At 39.3% G+C, this 16,439-nt stretch overlaps 1 protein-coding gene across 1 annotated transcript in view; it reads right to left on the bottom strand.

Moving 5' to 3' along the window:
* Positions 1–16,439, bottom strand: part of ACADL (acyl-CoA dehydrogenase, long chain) — a 60,512-nt gene that overhangs the window by 28,199 nt on the left and 15,874 nt on the right. Inside the window, exon 3 of the mRNA XM_004674810.1 lies at positions 1,750–1,992. Coding sequence (XP_004674867.1) covers positions 1,750–1,992 — 243 coding nt within the window. The remainder of the gene's footprint in view (positions 1–1,749; positions 1,993–16,439) is intronic.

Here is a 16,439-nt window from a genome sequence, read left to right as displayed (position 1 = left end):
TTGTGATCAGTCCTTTATCGCTACTTTTGTGTGAGAAAATGTTTTCCCAATTAGTGATCTTTCTGTTTGTTTTTAGTAATGTTTCTTTTGCTGTACAGAAGCTCTTTAACTTGATGTAGTCCCATCTATTTATCTTTGCCTTCACTATTGTGGCGTTGTGTCAAAGCGCTTGTTCTTAAACTCTTTTTTGGCTCCTGAACTGCTTTGGCAAACAACTGTCAAAGATGGAGCATCAAATAAATGCAAACCCAATTGCTCAAAAGGTCACATGAAGTTTATTTTGTAACAACGAAACCTGCAAATGGCTATTCGAACCCTTCAAGCCTAATGTGCTGTTTGTCTTTTTACTTTTATTAAAAAAATAGCAACTTGTCACTTCTCTGAAAAAAAGGGGGTGGGGCGGGGCTCCCTGGTGGCGCAAGGGTATAAGTCTCAGCACTGTGAAGCTATGGGCAGCCACTGAAGCACAGGTTCAGTCCCTGGCCAGGGAGCTGACCCACAGGGCACAGCAGACCTCTCCTGTGCCACCTGCTTCTCCCCTCAGCAGTCAATTTCTGTCAATCTGCCTGTTGCTCTTCTCACTCTCTCGTAAATCCTCTACCCCCACCCCCTATCTCTGGCCTACACCCCAGTTCTTGTATTCATAAATAAAAACATCTTTAAAATAAATTAAAATATATTGAGTATGCAATTAAAAAAATTTGGTTCATTTCTCCAATGGTATTTGAATTCATAACTTACCACTTCCCTTTTATTCATCAGATGCTGCTTAATAATCTATACTTCAACATAACAAAGCTTGAATTATTGAAGTGGATGCATGTAATAGGAAATCGCTGAAGGTTTTTGAACTCTAAAGAGTTGACAGTGAGGATATCCTCAGAGGTAAAGAAGGGCACTATTGTCGTTTTCATAGGGAAAGAGTTATCAAGGATCTGAAATGGTACTTGTAAAACAGACATTTTGGCTAAAAATCAAGAAAAATTAACCGAAAGCAGAATGTAAAGTTTAAAAAGGAAGTTTCATTCCAAACAGAAACATACAAATAGTTTCAGTTTATAAGGCCCCATGCAAGCTTTGGAGAATTCTGGACTTTGTAGAATTCTTTGCTGCCTTAAGTTATCTTGATCATTAGATATCTGTGCCAAAAAATATTTATCAATTTCATGAGACCAGATTTGTTTTTCAAGCTAAAAATTGACTGGCCAAGTAACTTGCCATTGTGTCTCAATAAAAGACACTTTTCCACCCTCTGAAAACTAAGGATAATAAATACAACTCCAGGACCCTTGCTGGTGGCACAGAGGTTTAAAGCACAGCACTAAGAAGTTAAAGCCACTTCAGCATGACCTCCCACATGGACCGGCAGATCTTTCCTGACTTGCCGGCTGCTCCTCTCAGCAGTGTACTTCATTAGTCAGCCTGTTCTGCTCTTCACTCTTTCTCTGGTGAATCCTCTTACCACCCCTGACCTCTGACTTGTACCCAGTTCTGCATAAATAAATAAATAAACCTTTCAGATAAAAATAAACACAACTCCAGCTGCCTCAGTGTGTTTCACAGTCATTAAAACAGTCATACTTGGTGAATCAAAATATCTGATGAGGGCTGAGATTAGGTCTAACAGGTCTCACAGTTAATTTTTTCTTTCTATGTTTTGTTTACAGATTACTTCACCATCTTTTTCTTAAATTCAAAATACAGTTAGGACTTGGATCCTCTGCACAGTGACTTAGGGGTGCATTTTACTAAAAGGACAGCGAATTCCTGGCTGGGAGACTTGGTGAACACAGTTTCCAACACAGAAGGTGGTTGTGTGAGACCACAGTAATTCTTGGAGGTTGCATCAAAGATGGCCTTGGCAAATTTGCCTCGAGTAAGAGTGTAGCTTCTGACCCAGATATGACAGCTGTCTATACTAGACTTCTCCTGCACCTTCTCGGGCCCACAGAAGATGCCAGCAGGGATGAGTTGTACCAGGACCACAGTGACCTACAAGCAGCAGTACAGGGTTGGCTCCTCAATGGCCTTGTCATCCAGCATCTAGAAAGAAGGAGCCAGAATCTTGGCCCTGCGCATGGTGCTGACTACCTCTTTGGAACATTTACTATCGAGATCAACATGGCTATTGCTGACCCTAATGGTGACAGATGCATTAAACTTCTATTGATTTATAACCTCAGGAATTTTTGGAATGAAATGCAAAACTGGCCCTGTACATAGAGGGCAAAAGAGACTGAAGAAACAGATTGGTGGAGGCCTTTTATTTTATTTTTTCCACTATAGTTATTTATTTTAATATTTACTTACATACAGAGGTGTGATGGTAAGAGGATTCACTAGAGACAGAGTTGGGAGCAGAACAGGCAGATCTACTGAAATACATTGCTGAGAAAAGTAGTGGGCGGGTCAGGAGAGGTCTGCCACACCATGTGGTTCATCTCCCTGGCTGGGGGCTGAACTGAGGGGGGCAAAGGCTTAGAGAGCTTCATAATTTGGTGCTTTAACCTGCTGTGCCACCAGGGAGAACCCCTACTCATTTTTGTATAATGCTTGATTTCTTCTCTCAGGCATAGGCCCCATAAAATTCCCACCACCATTTCATCCATGAACCATCACCATAGTCTCCTGTGCTCTTCCCATACCTGTTTTATTTTAAAAATATATTCATTATATCAGACTTCTTTTTTGTACAATGCATGGTTTCCCCGTGAAATTCCCACCACCCATTCACCCGTGGACCATCACTATAGTCCCTTGTGCTTTTCCAATCCTATCCTGGGCCTTCTCCCTCCTCCTGGTGAAAGGTCTTTTAAATAAACAAACAAACAAAAAATTTAACTATGAGGTTTGTCCTGCATGGCTGCAAGACTGGGGAGCTCTCTCACCCACATGCCAGAATCCTAAAAGTTGAATAGAGGCCTTCCTAGAGTTCAAACTTGTCTATAGTCCAGATGGTCTCAGGAAGCGTCCTTGAAGCAGCTCTGACTTTGGGAAGATGGGCAGAAGGTACATTCCAAGTCAGAGGCATGAAGAACTTCTGATTGTGCCACCCAGCTCTTTGGTTTGCCTGTGACAGTCATAGCCACTCAGTGATCTTCCCAACAGTTTGGCCCACAGGCCAGTGAGGGTTCATATTTGCGTGAGCCTAATGTGAAAAGTCTCATCTTTGAGTGACATCCCCAGAAAAAGTTGATGATATCAGACTCCTGATGGGCAAGGAGAAGAGTTAGAACTCCTTCAAAACTTACTCTTTATGGTCTTAAGGGAAGTCCACCTTCGAGATGAGAAGTCATCTGTTATCACCAGAGACAGAGTGGGAAGCAGAACAGGCAGATCGACGAACTACACTGCTGAGAGGAACAGCGGGCGGGCCAGGAGAGGTGTGCTGTGCCATGTGGGTCACCTCCGGGGTGGGGATCGAATTCATGCTGAAGCGGCTGTGGCCAGCTTCGTAGTACTGCGCTTTAACTTGGTATGCCACCAAGGAGGGCCTGATGTTGACTTTTAATAATGGTGTTCACAATCTATTAGATGAGAATTAGATTTTCTAATTCAAAGAATTGGTTCTGATCGTGATATTTCAGATCGACACGATCTGAAAAAGATCAAGCAAAAATCATTTAGCTGTCAAGGGGAACATAGCAGTGCTGAGGTGAAGCTATGTAGGTGCGACGAGGAGCAAGCTGGTCTTTATGGAGCTTTTTAAGCCAAACCAGGTGGGTGGCTATGCTTTTCACCTCGTAGTAGGGCGAGGAAGGAAAGGTGGGAAAGAGGGAGGAAGGACGTGTGCCTAAGGTAGAGGTAGGGATGCAGTCTCTGTAGACAGGTAGTGCTGGGGGCCACCATGGGCTAGGTGTGCAGATTTAGGGGTGAGGCTACCGGGATTTGACTTCGAACTCTGCTCCTTAGTAACTGTCTATTGCCATTATGAGAATTAGGTGCTGGAACATGTAAAGGGGGTAACAGTGAGATTTGTTTACTGTAACTGGTCAGGCTAGTTTCTTATTTTATTATTGAATATCATAACAAGGAATTTAAATTTGATGTGAGAGTAGATAAGGAGTCCTACCACATGACGGTTACATTCACTTATTCACTCTTTCATTCTCCTGTATAAAATTGAAGTATAATTGACATGCAGTATTAAGTTTTATACTTACAACGTATTCATTCACTCTTTTATTCACCAAATATTCACCAAATATTCACTGAATTCCTCCTAATATTGAGGGTATTACTTTGGACAAGATAAAATTGCCTTTTTTCAAAGTGCCTAAAAAAGCCATTTATGAAAATGAGGCAGCTATGACCTGTTTTAAAGTACAAGACAGACTGGACTTGGTTCCATCTGGTGTACAAGTAAATAGCAGTTAGAGATGGGGGCTAACACTGTGTTTGCTTTGATTTGCTTCTTTTTTCCATTTTATTTTCATGGCATAATCATAACCTATACCACTGGGCACATGAATTCAGTATGCTGCAAACCTCTCGCAGTTTCGGTTTCCTTATTTGTAAAACAGGGCTATGAATAGTATCTATCACTCAGGCGGGGTGAAAGAAGACATGGGTCTGGCAGCAGCAGGAACAACAGTACAGAGTAAAACCATGACTTTTCCCTCACCTTTCCATGCTCTTTCCACATTGCTTGGGAAACAAAACTCACTGATTTAGTTAGCTGTCATTCATAGTTCCCAATATTTAGGCAGTAGACTTTCTGGACACTTTATATGACCCTTGTGTAGTGGTCAGATCCCAGGTTATCGGGAGGAAAAATGAACTGAAATATGGGCTGAAGTAGCAGATTATGTCATAATTAAATAGAGGCAAGGGAAAGTTCAGCAAGGGCAGGGGTCAGATGGAATCTGCCAGAATTCTCCGAGGGCCTCTTTGTGCATGACAATAGTTTTCTGTACCTCATTTACTCATCTGTAAACCAAGGTAACATTACTTACTTAATGGGGTTATTGGGGGCACTTTTCAGGTGATGGATTAAATGGTTGGAAATAAAAGCTTACATAAGCACAAAATAGATGGTAATCACTGTCATCATTGAGAAATATCTATAATTTGGAAATCCAAAAGGGCAGAATACTCATAAAAATATTCTTTTTAAAAAGAATACTAAAATATTCTCTTAAAAAAGATACTATAAAGAAGAAAAAAATCATATGTAGTTTCTAACTAAAATATAAAACCCCTTAAACCTTTGGAGGATGTGAAAGAAAAAACAGTTCCTCATCATATTTAACTTTCCCTCTTTGACTCATATTGTAGGCATACCCGACTTTCAAAGTCTTTGAGTAACACACTTTATGAAAGACCTAGCTGTCTGGTTAACTAAGAGAAATCCTAAGAGGATTTTTGCCTTTAGGACAAAAAATGGCAAAAAGTGAAAATAGCTTTTCACAGCAAACTTTCTTGGAGACTTATCTTGAGCTGGAAGTGTGGTATGCCAAGCTCCTTCCCTGGAGCCTGCTTTATGCAACTTGTGTATTTGCCCTCTCATTAACCTCTTTTAATGCATGCAAGTGTTAGTTTAGGTTTTATGTGCTATGTAGGGTGATTGGTAGATTACTTTTTGGATCTGAGAAGTTTAAAAAATGTTCATACAAATTAAAGCTACTTTTTTATTGGCTTTAGATGATTTTGACTTAGGACATGTATAGCAGCAATACTCTTTATCCTCAGGGAAAACATTCTAAGAACTTGGGTGTGCACCTGAAATTGTGGCTACTCTCAAACCCTATACACACTATGTTTTGTCCATGTAGATGTTCATAAATTAAACGAAGTTTATGAATTCACAAAATCTTTATGAATGCAGCCTCTCTCTCTGTGTTTTCTCTATCTCTCTCCCTCAGAATATCTTGTACGTAGTGTTTTGAACTGTGGTTGAAAACAGGTAATTAAAATGTGAAAGTGAAAACATGGATAAGGGGGGAATAACTGTGGTTTTGGATGATGGGGGAAGCCTGTACTTTTTTGATATACGTATCTACTTTCTCATGCATTTAAAAATCATTGTCTGCCTGTACTATGTCCCTTAATTAGAGATTAAGGGCTTAAGACTAGCTTCCTCTCTAGGCACCTGTAGCCCAGGAGCTAATCAATTAATCAATGCTGACTTCTCTAACCTCAGTCACTTTAGTCTGTCTGCTTATAAATATATAAAAAAGAGAGTGATCAGTAACAATTATTTTAGTAGTTTGCGTCTGATTTTAGGAATATATTGATGGCACATTAAAATAATCAAACCTAGACTTTGTCTTCCTAAATTCATCTAAAATATTTCTCTGTCTTTCAGAGGTCAATAGTTTTAAAACTAGCTATCTTAGATGCTGTTTTGTATCTTAGATATTTTCTTCAAATAAATTTAAGTTGTTTTAATCAATTTTTTTAACAGAAAATTTGTTAGAATTAAGAATGGATGCTATCAAACCTCAAACTTTGAACTCTGACCTGCTGCTACATTGATTCCCTGTGGGCCACACCCATAATATAATATTAGTCATACACATTTTTAAGCTGTAAATCTTTGCTCAACTGTAAAAAGGGTTATAAAAATTTGTATTTATGTTTACTTTACATAGAACTCATTACTTGGAGCATATATATCTTTTAGGGCAAAACAATACAGATCTAATCGTGAATAGAAGGTTTTACATAGGTTTTAGTGCATGATAGTCCTAGAAATATGTGCAGAGTAATGCTAGTCAATGGATCCTGGACAATGGATCCTCAGAGGCAAGGTTGCTAAGCGATTGTGTTTGCATAAAACAGAATTATTCCTCTGCATAACTCACTTGTATTCAGGGTAAGATAAGCATTCATGACAAACATTCTCTAAGAATACAGATCTTTTCCAACTCTTTTGCCATAGTAACAGAACCTAGTCTCAACCTAACAATAGTTTTTAACTTTATATTAGTACATAATAGCTATAGAAAGCTGAATTTCAAGACTGGGAATGTATGAATGTATTCGCCGATGCACCATCCTGAACTGGGAATGTTGCTTTTGCAGGATCTATTCCTTGGGTGGTAGACATCTTAATAAAAGGGGAAATATTTTGTTAAATCGACCTCTCAACACAGGATCATGTTGTTGAATGTTGCCATATGGAACGAGAACTAAGTAGACCACACATTGCACTTTTATTTATTTGTTGAAGTAATTACATTCTCTTAAAAAAATATTTTGTTTATTTTGTATAGCATCAACTGGGTGTAGGCCAGAGGTGTGGGGGTTGAGAAGATTCATCAGAGACAGAGTGAGGAGCAGAACAGGTGGAGTGACTGAAATACACTACTGAGAGGAGCAGCAGGAGAAACAGGAAAGGTCTGCTATGCCATGTAGATTAACTCCCTGGCCTGGGAGCCAACACAATGCTGTCATTGTGGTGATAGCGCTGAGAGTTAACCTCTGGGTCCCCAGGGAGGCCCCGAATTACACTTTTAATTCACAAGCAGCATTTGTTTGTTTTAAAATTAGTCATCCTGCATTTAAACTGCTTCAGTTTTTTTTTTTTTAAGATTTATTTATTTGTGCATATAGAACTGGGGTATAGGCCAGAGGTGTGGGGGGTGAGAGGCTTCACCAGAGACAGAGTGGGGAGCAGAACAGGTGGAGTGACTGAAATACACTACTGAGAGGAGCAGCAGGAGAAACAGGAAAGGTCTGCTATGCCATGTAGATTAACTCCCTGGCCTGGGAGCCAACACAATGCTGTCATTGTGGTGATAGCGCTGAGAGTTAACCTCTGGGTCCCCAGGGAGGCCCCGAATTACACTTTTAATTCACAAGCAGCATTTGTTTGTTTTAAAATTAAAATTAGTCATCCTGCATTTAAACTGCTTCAGTTTTTTTTTTTTTTTTAAGATTTATTTATTTGTGCATATAGAACTGGGGTACAGGCCAGAGGTGTGGGGGATCGAACTCATGCTGAAGTGGCCTTAGGTTCTTAATGTTGTGCTTTAACTGGCTGCGCCACCAGGGAGGTCCCTGCTTCAGTTTTTTATCTCTTCTGTCAAAAGTTTACGTGCAGGCCCGCCATTCTTGTCTTTAATCTAAGAGAATGAGGCACCTGTTTTCCTATTCAAGAAACTATTTTTCCTTTCTCCTAAAAGTTTTATTTTTTTAAAGACTATTTATTTGTGCATACAGAACTGGGGTACAGGCCAGAGGCTTTACCATGCACAGAGTGGGGAGCGGAACAGGCAGATCGACGAAGTACACTGTTGAGGGGAGCAGTGGATGGGTCAGGAGAGGTCTGCCACACCATGTGGTCACCTCCGGGGCAGGCGGGAATCGAGCTCATGCAGAAGTGGCTTTAGCCTCTCAGTGCTGTGCTTTAACCCGCTGCACCACCAGGGAGGGCCCCTAAAATTTTTATTTATCTGCTTTTTACACCCTATGTATACACTGTATGTATACAGACACACACCACTGTACTCACACATCCCACAGCAGAAATAATGGCATTTCATTAACTAATAAGGGACACAGTGTTTTAGGGGAATTGACAGCAGTTCCCCAAACTGTGATTACAGACAATTTCTCCCATGGTTTGGGGAACCATAGGACAGAGTAAGGAGCAGAACAGGTGATTGACTGAAATATACTGTATTAGAATTTCTATATATTTTTGAAAAATAATTTCTCTGTGAAAATATTTTGTAATTACTAAAATAATTTTATTAGCAATTCCATATGGTCCAAACGTTTTCACATAAATAAGTACACATATTTTATAGTGAGAAAAATATGCATTTAAGAATGTTTCTAAATATGCTATTTAAAATTTTTCTTATTTTCTTTTTTATTGTGTAAATTCTTTTTTTTATCAAAGAAATACTGCTTTACAATACTGTGTATGTTTAGAAGTATAAGATGATATCTTTCAGGTATATGATACCACATCACACTACCACCAAGGAACCCAATACAAGCTTTCACCAGTCCCCCCTCCACTCTCTGCTCTCCCCATTCCCTTCTGCTAGCCTCAGTTCTACAGTGAAATTTGTAGATTTCTTACTGGTTTGGTCTTAACTGACCCTTTGTTTTGTTTCTTTATATTCCAAACACACATGAAATTCCACATCCAGTATTTGTCTTTCTTTTTCTGACTTATTTCACCTAGCACATTTCCTGCTAGTTCTATCCATGTTGTGACAGATGGCTGAATTTATCATTTTTGATAGCTAAGTAATATTTCATTGTCTATATACCACATCTTCCTAATCCACTCACTTGTCTTTGGGTACTTTGGTTGTTTCCATAAATTGACTAATGTAATGAACATAGGGGTGCGTGGGTCCCTTCACATTAGTGTTTTTGCATTCTTTAGTACTAATTCTTTTTCATAGATACCTAGAAGTAGAATTGCCAGTGGCTCATCTATTTATAATATTTTGAGAAATCATCAAACTGTTTCCCATGGGGTTGGCTCAGTCTGCATTTCTGTAACCAGTGGCTGAAGCCTAAGACTGTTACAGGTGGTGTTGGTGAGGATGAACAGCCCCAAGAAAAATTTGAACAAAGTATCAGTGGGGGGGTAGAGACGCTAATAAGAAATAGAAGGGATTGCAGAGAAGCCCCCAGCATTCAGTGTTCCGGATTTAGCGTTTGGGATTTCAGCGTTTTGGAATTTTCAGGGATTCTGAGGTCAGCAATTTCAGCCCTCACCATGCTGATCTTCTTAGATCGGTTGCAGGCCTTTGAAGGGTGTGGAGAGGCTTCCAGTAGCCAATCTCAGAGAGGAAAAATTTGGAGGCTTTGCAAGCAGCTGAGTAACTGAAACAGTTCTGTTTTTGCTACTGTTATAGCCTGGCAGGGAAGACAAAGACCCGGGGCTGGACGCCTCACAGAGCCACTCGAGTGTGGGCAGTTTGTCAGGTCATTTGGCCCTTCAGCTGCTGTTTTGAGGGTCACTGGTCTGGTACTGTGCTGGCACATCTGGGGCGCTCCAGTGAGCATCTTCTGTTGTGTCTTCTGGTCTCTCTTGAGCTGGATCCTGGCCTGTAGTGCTCCAGGTCCTCAGTGGTGGGAAGACACTATCTTGGAATGTGTGTGTTCAGGAATTTGTTATTTTTTTTAAAGATTCATATATTTATGCATATAGAACTGGGGTGTAGGCCAGAGGTGCAGTGGCAGTGTGAGGATTCACCAGAGGCAGAGTGGGGAACAGAACAGGCAGATAGACAAAGCATACTGCTGAGGGGAGCAGCGGGCGGGTCAGGAGAGGTCTACTGGGCAATGTGGTCACCTCTGGGGCAGGGACAGAACTCACACTGAAGCTGCTGCAGCTAGCTTGCAGTGCTGTGTCCTAACCGGTTGCACCACCAGGGAGGTTCTGTTTAGGACTTTAAAACCCTGGGCACTGCTTTGGGTGTTTTCCTTGTTTTGTTAAATAAATCCCATTATTGTTCTCTGAACCTGAGTAGCCTTGCAATAGTGCATGCTGGTAAAGGACTCAGACAGTGACCAGTAAACCATTTAGGCAACGTCCTTGGCCAAATTTAGTGCCCCTGGCTGCCCTGAATCATTTCTGCCTATAGTGTATGAAGGTCCTTTCCCCCCAACATTTTCACCCACACTGGTTCTAACTAGATTTTTTTTTGATACAGGTCATTCTTATAGGTGTGAGGTGGCATCTTGCCATGATTTTGATTTGCATTTCCCTGATGATAAACAATGCCGTAAGTGCTCTTCCTATTTTTTAGTTGAGTTATTTGTTTTCATTTGGTTGAGGTGTATGAGGTCTTCATAGATTTTTGTGTATCAGTCTCTTGTAAGATGTATTCTGTAGACATATTTTCCCCCACAGTAGGGTATATTTTGTTTAGTGACTTTTTTTTTTTTAATTTGTGCCGAAGCTCTAAAACTCATTTTAGCATAATGATACATCCCCCCCCATGACTAACCACTTTTACCATCTGTTGAATAATTCATCTTTTCTGTTGACTTAAAATGCCACCTATATAATTTATATTTCCTATGTATTTGGGTCTATTTCCAGACTTTCTACTCCACTTTATCTCTGTGTTCATTCATTTAACAAATCTATGGGAAACCTTATACATGCCTTCAGGCCAGACACTCTAGCAGGTGTTACAGGCAGAAATGAAGAAATTATGTTTCTTAATCTTGTGGAGCTTTTCTATGAAAGCATATGATGAAAAAATAAAGATAAATCACGATGATAGTACAATGGAGATAAGACCTGTGTTGTTACCCGCTGTTTTAATTATATTGATCTTTGAGAAGTTTAATGAGGCAAAATTTTGATTTTGGTTCTGTGAAACCTGTAAAGTGATACCAAATAAGATAACCTAGATTTGAGCTTGAGGTAGAAAAAATATCTTAATGACTTAAGATATTTCTTAAGGGGTGTAAAAAATACAATTTATAAAAGAAAGAGTTGGCAGATATTTCTTATGGGGTGTAAAAAATACAATTATAAAAGAAAGAGTTGATAAATATCACTTCATATAGATAAAGAAATACCATCAAGAGAGTGAAAAGTCTGGCTAGGATGGGAAGAAGATACTTGAAATGCATCTAGTTGGCGTATGTCTAGAAAAGGTTATCCAGGTGAGGGAAGAACAGGGAGAGAAAAACAGAGGAAGAGAAATGGAGAGAGAGGCAGAGGGAATGTTGAAGTGACATGATGGAAGAGTGAATGGGTTCTATTCATGGCCTGAAAATCCAACCTCAAGTCTTCTAGATTCCAGAGACCTCAGTCATTAAAATGAAGAAAGTAAATGAAAGACATTTTGGTGTCGTTATTGGTATGCAAAAAGGCAGATAAGAACAAGCCATGGGAGCATGTTGCCAGGACATAGTGATAGATCCTGCCATCCCAGGAGAAATATCATTACCAGAACTTATGGATGAATGTCCCTTAAACTTGCCAAAGCCTAAAGAGGCATCATGGCCATTTCTGCTATGTGAGATTGTGCGAGCTTCTGGACTCTGCCTGGTTGGCTGAGCTCCACTGGCCAATGTCTCCTCAATCACATACTAGGTGGAATTTTACACATGAAGGGTAAATAAATTCCTTGGTTATAGTAGGCAAAAAATAGCAGTGAGAAGTCCATTGATTTCTTGGATTATCCAGAGTGTGAAAGTGGTTGTTTTATTATCCAGAGGAAATAACTAAATAACATTTGCATTACAAATTTTTACCCTGCCACTTCTAGCTGAAATACAGGTTATCTGTGCTATAGAATAGCAGCATGTCTCCTTTCCAGCTACAGATAATTCTAACATAATGTTACCATCCTAGATTGACAGAGAGTTGATAAACAAGTATATCATTTTGTTGATTTAAACATACATACCTTCTAGGATATTTAAAAAATATCTATGTGATTTACAAAGCTAGTTGTAAATTTGAAGGTACTTATATTTGAAGGTTCACTCAATTAAATAAGAAGTTTTTAATTATATTTTTATTTATATATAAATTTAGGTTTAGTCTGTCTGTATATCATCATCAATCACCAATCAATCATGGCTTAGCTTGTTCCAAAGCTTGTTCCAAAGTAAATTTTCAAAGTTGAAATTTACTTTAGGGATCACCTTTGTCCTAGTGCACTATAGCAAAATTAGAGCTATGAAAAGTTAATAATATAATCCCAGTGGGGGAAAAAAATGACAATTTTTTTAAACATTGAACTTTCTTCCTACTATGGAGAACAAGATTTCCAGTCCCTGGGGATAGAGGTCAAGAACATTTAGTTTTTGCCTCATTCTTATGATCCCAGATTCTATAATTTAAATATTATAAGGTTCTCAGGGGGTGAATTTATGCCTCTTTGCTCTTAAAAAATAACACAATCTATGCTACTTCTTGTACTGAATTTTGATCACGAATAATATATTTCAAATTGCTGGTAAATAAATTCCTTTAAAAATACAGTACAGCAAATATTTGGTCTGTATCCAAAGTTAGTGCAAACATGTTCTAATATTAGGATTTATGAAATTATAAGTGAATCGCTTATATTTTACTGAAAATAAATGTTTTACTCAAAGTAACTGCTGTTGTTATTTTGAACAGACATTAACCTAATTTGGCCACATGAGCCTTAGGTAGAGATCAAATACTGTACAAAAATTAACCAAAATGCAAAAAAAAAAATAAAACACACACACACACATAAAGATATACATTTACCAATACATACCCAAAGAAAAAACTAGATGCTATTCTTTGAAATATTTAAAAAAAAATCAGATTAGAACTTAAAAAGTAAAACTTGGCAAGCCTAAGATTGGATGGAGATATGGGAAATGTTTCCTAACATTTCCATGACAGTTTACAATAAAAGCAAGTCTCATACTAAATTTTGCCATTTGTGCAAATGTTTCTTAATTCTATATTTGCAAGCAAGTCCTTAAGTGTTCTTACTGCAAAGTGAAACACCCAAGCATCTGTCCTCTTAATTCCTCTAGTCACTTTTGCATAAAACTTCACTTGAGGTTAACTTAAAATTACTCTAGAGGCCCTCCTTGGTGGCGCAGCGGGTTAAAGCACTGCACTGAGAAGCTAAAGCCACTTCTGCATGAGTTTGATTCCCGCCTGCCCCGGAGGTGACCACATGGCGTGGCAGACCTCTCCTGACCCGCCCGTTGCTCCCCTCAGCAGTGTACTTCGTCGACCTGCCTGTTCTGCTCCCCACTCTGTCTCTGGTGAATCCTCTCACTGCTCCTGCAAATCTGGCCTGTACCCCAGTTCTGTATGAATAAATAAATAAATCTTTAAAAAAAAAATTACTCTAGAGGTAGATTCTTTTTTAAGATTTGTTTATTTATGCATAAGACTGGGGTATAGGCGGAGGTGCTGGGATGGTGAGAGGATTCACCAGAGACAGAGTGGGGAGCAGAACAGGCAGATTGACGAAGTACACTGCTGAGCGGAACAGCAGGTGACACAGGAGAGGTCTGCCATGTCGTGTGGGTCACCTCCCTGGCTGGGGATCAAACTTGTGCTGAAGTAGCTGCCACTAGCTTCATAGTGCTAGACTTCAACATTTTTCGCCACCAGAAAGGGCCCTAGAGGCAGATTCTTAACCTTACAGCTTGCATAAGACAACCAGTGGATGGATACAAGACCATTTAAGGATGGTCCTGTATTGGAGCTCCTAAATGTGAGAAGTGTTTCTGATTTATTTTAGCTAATCACATATCTGGGCCACTGCTATTTAATTCCAGTGATACTGATGATGATGATAATGAACACTAATTTTATTGTTAATTTTACCAATAAGAATGTATTTCCATTTTATTTTTTTTTTAATTGAAGTAACATTGCATTACAGTGTTTTCCAAGTTTCAGATGTGTGAAGGAAGCAGGAAGTTGCTAAATCTGCTGCTTGGATTCTGCTGCTTGCTGGAGCACAATGCTCCTGCAGTATGCTGCTTATCACAGTGGTAGCTAAGGCAACCTTGACCCCCTTGGAACAGTAAAGAAGGTCTACGATGGATGGGGTAATAAGTTTCCTCATACAACTCATACTTTATTGTTCTTGGGTGCTCAGACTTTTGGGAACTATCCCACTGAGCTGTCGGTGTGACAGTTAAATTTCTCTCTCCAAATCTCTGCGGGCTCTCTGATTTCTATGGAAAATTACCGTAGTTCACTGCTGAAAGTCCAGTTCTGTTCTTCACTATACCATTCCTGCGTTATCACAATTGACCTTCTTCTTTTCCCCTTTTGATAGCCACTAATTGGTTTGGTAGGCCAAAAGTTAATTTTTGTTTATCTTTTTTTTTCTTTTTTGTATCCCACAAATGAGTGAAATCATAAAGTGTTTATCTTTCTCTGGTTTATTTCACTAAGCGTAAAACCTTTTGGGTCCATCAATGTTACAAATAGCATACAAAAGCATTTCATCCTTGTTCATAGCCTATGGTGTTCCTTTGTGTATAAAACACATCTTTATAATTCATCTGTTGATTAGTACAATTCATCACTTGTTTCTAGGTCTTGGTTACTGTAAATAATGCTGTACTAATCATGGGGTGAATACTTCTCTTGAATTAGTTTGGGGGGGGGTAAATACTCAGAAGTGGGATAGCTGGATGCTATGGAATTTTTATTTTAATTTTTTTGAGAAATCTTCATATTGTTTTCTGTAGTGATTGCAGCGACGTACATTCCTCACAGTGCTTAAATGAAGTCCCCCTTTTCCATATGCTGTCTAGAACTTGCTTCATGTTGCTTGGATAACATCCATTCTCACAAGTGTGAGATGCAATCCCTTTATTGTTTTGATGTATATTGCTCTAATAATAAAAGATAAAGGACATCTTTCATGTGCTTTTTGGTCATCTACTTGTCTTTGAAGAAGTGTATTCAGCTGCTCTGCCTATTTTTAAATTTTCCTTTATTGTTGAATATAAGTTCTTTGTATACTTTGGATTTTAGCCACTTGCTACATGTCCTAGCTACTGAAATAATGCTGCTGTGAATATTGTAGGACATGTGAGTTTTTATGTTGCTGGGAAAAACTCACTTCAAGTGAAAGAATATATTATGAAAGTAGACCCTTAAATACTGTTTCTGGTTTGACATTGGCTGGGCTTCCTTTCTCATGAAACTTATAATGAAAGATGTTGAATCACAATCTGTTATTTGAAGACCTGTTATATATGAAATAACAAAGCACCAAGCAAAGCCATAATTGTTCTGAAGAAGGACAAGATGGGGAGGGGGCTTACAAGCCAAATTAATTAAGGAAGTGAACTATTAATGAGGAGATAAACAAGAGAGCAGTAGAGCACACCAGAGTCCCCAAACATACTTTCCCACTTACATGAAAGAGATGCATTAACAATAAAGTGAAAATTGGTGGGTTGTTAAATAAATGGTATGAAGAGAGGGAGGAGAGGGGGCAGGGAGGAGGAATGTGGGGTATGGGAACAGGTGATTTGGTAGAGAGTATAAGAACTAGAATAAGAAAAAAATAGAATCTTCACTATTCTGAATTGTTTTGAAATTTTTCAAAAAGATTTATTTATCCATACAGAACTGGGGTACAGGTCAGAGGTGAGGGCATGAGAGGATTCACTAGAGACAGAGTGGGGAGCAGAACAGGCAGACAGATGAAGTACACTGCTGAGGGGTGCAGTGGTTGGGTCAGGAGAGGTCTGCACCCCATGTGGATCACCTCCCCATGTGGATTACCTCCGTGGCAGGTATGGAACTCATGCTGACATGGCTTTAGCTTCTTCGTGCTGTGCTTTAACCACTGTGCCATCAGGGAGGGCCCTCTCAAGAATGTTTTTCACTTTGGCCTTCCAGCCCTGGAAGCCTAGGAAGCAGTAGATAATGTAACCTTGATGCATAGTTCACCTGTGTGCAAATACGTCTACCTTGATGCATAGTTCACCTGTGTGCAAATACGTCTACCTTGATGCATAGTTCACCT

Source organism: Condylura cristata, unplaced genomic scaffold, assembly GCF_000260355.1.
Source record: "Condylura cristata isolate star-nosed mole 26May11 unplaced genomic scaffold, ConCri1.0 scaffold00002, whole genome shotgun sequence".
NCBI lineage: Eukaryota > Metazoa > Chordata > Mammalia > Eulipotyphla > Talpidae > Condylura > Condylura cristata.
Note: the sequence above shows the minus strand (reverse complement) of the source record. Positions and strands in the feature narration are given on the sequence as shown.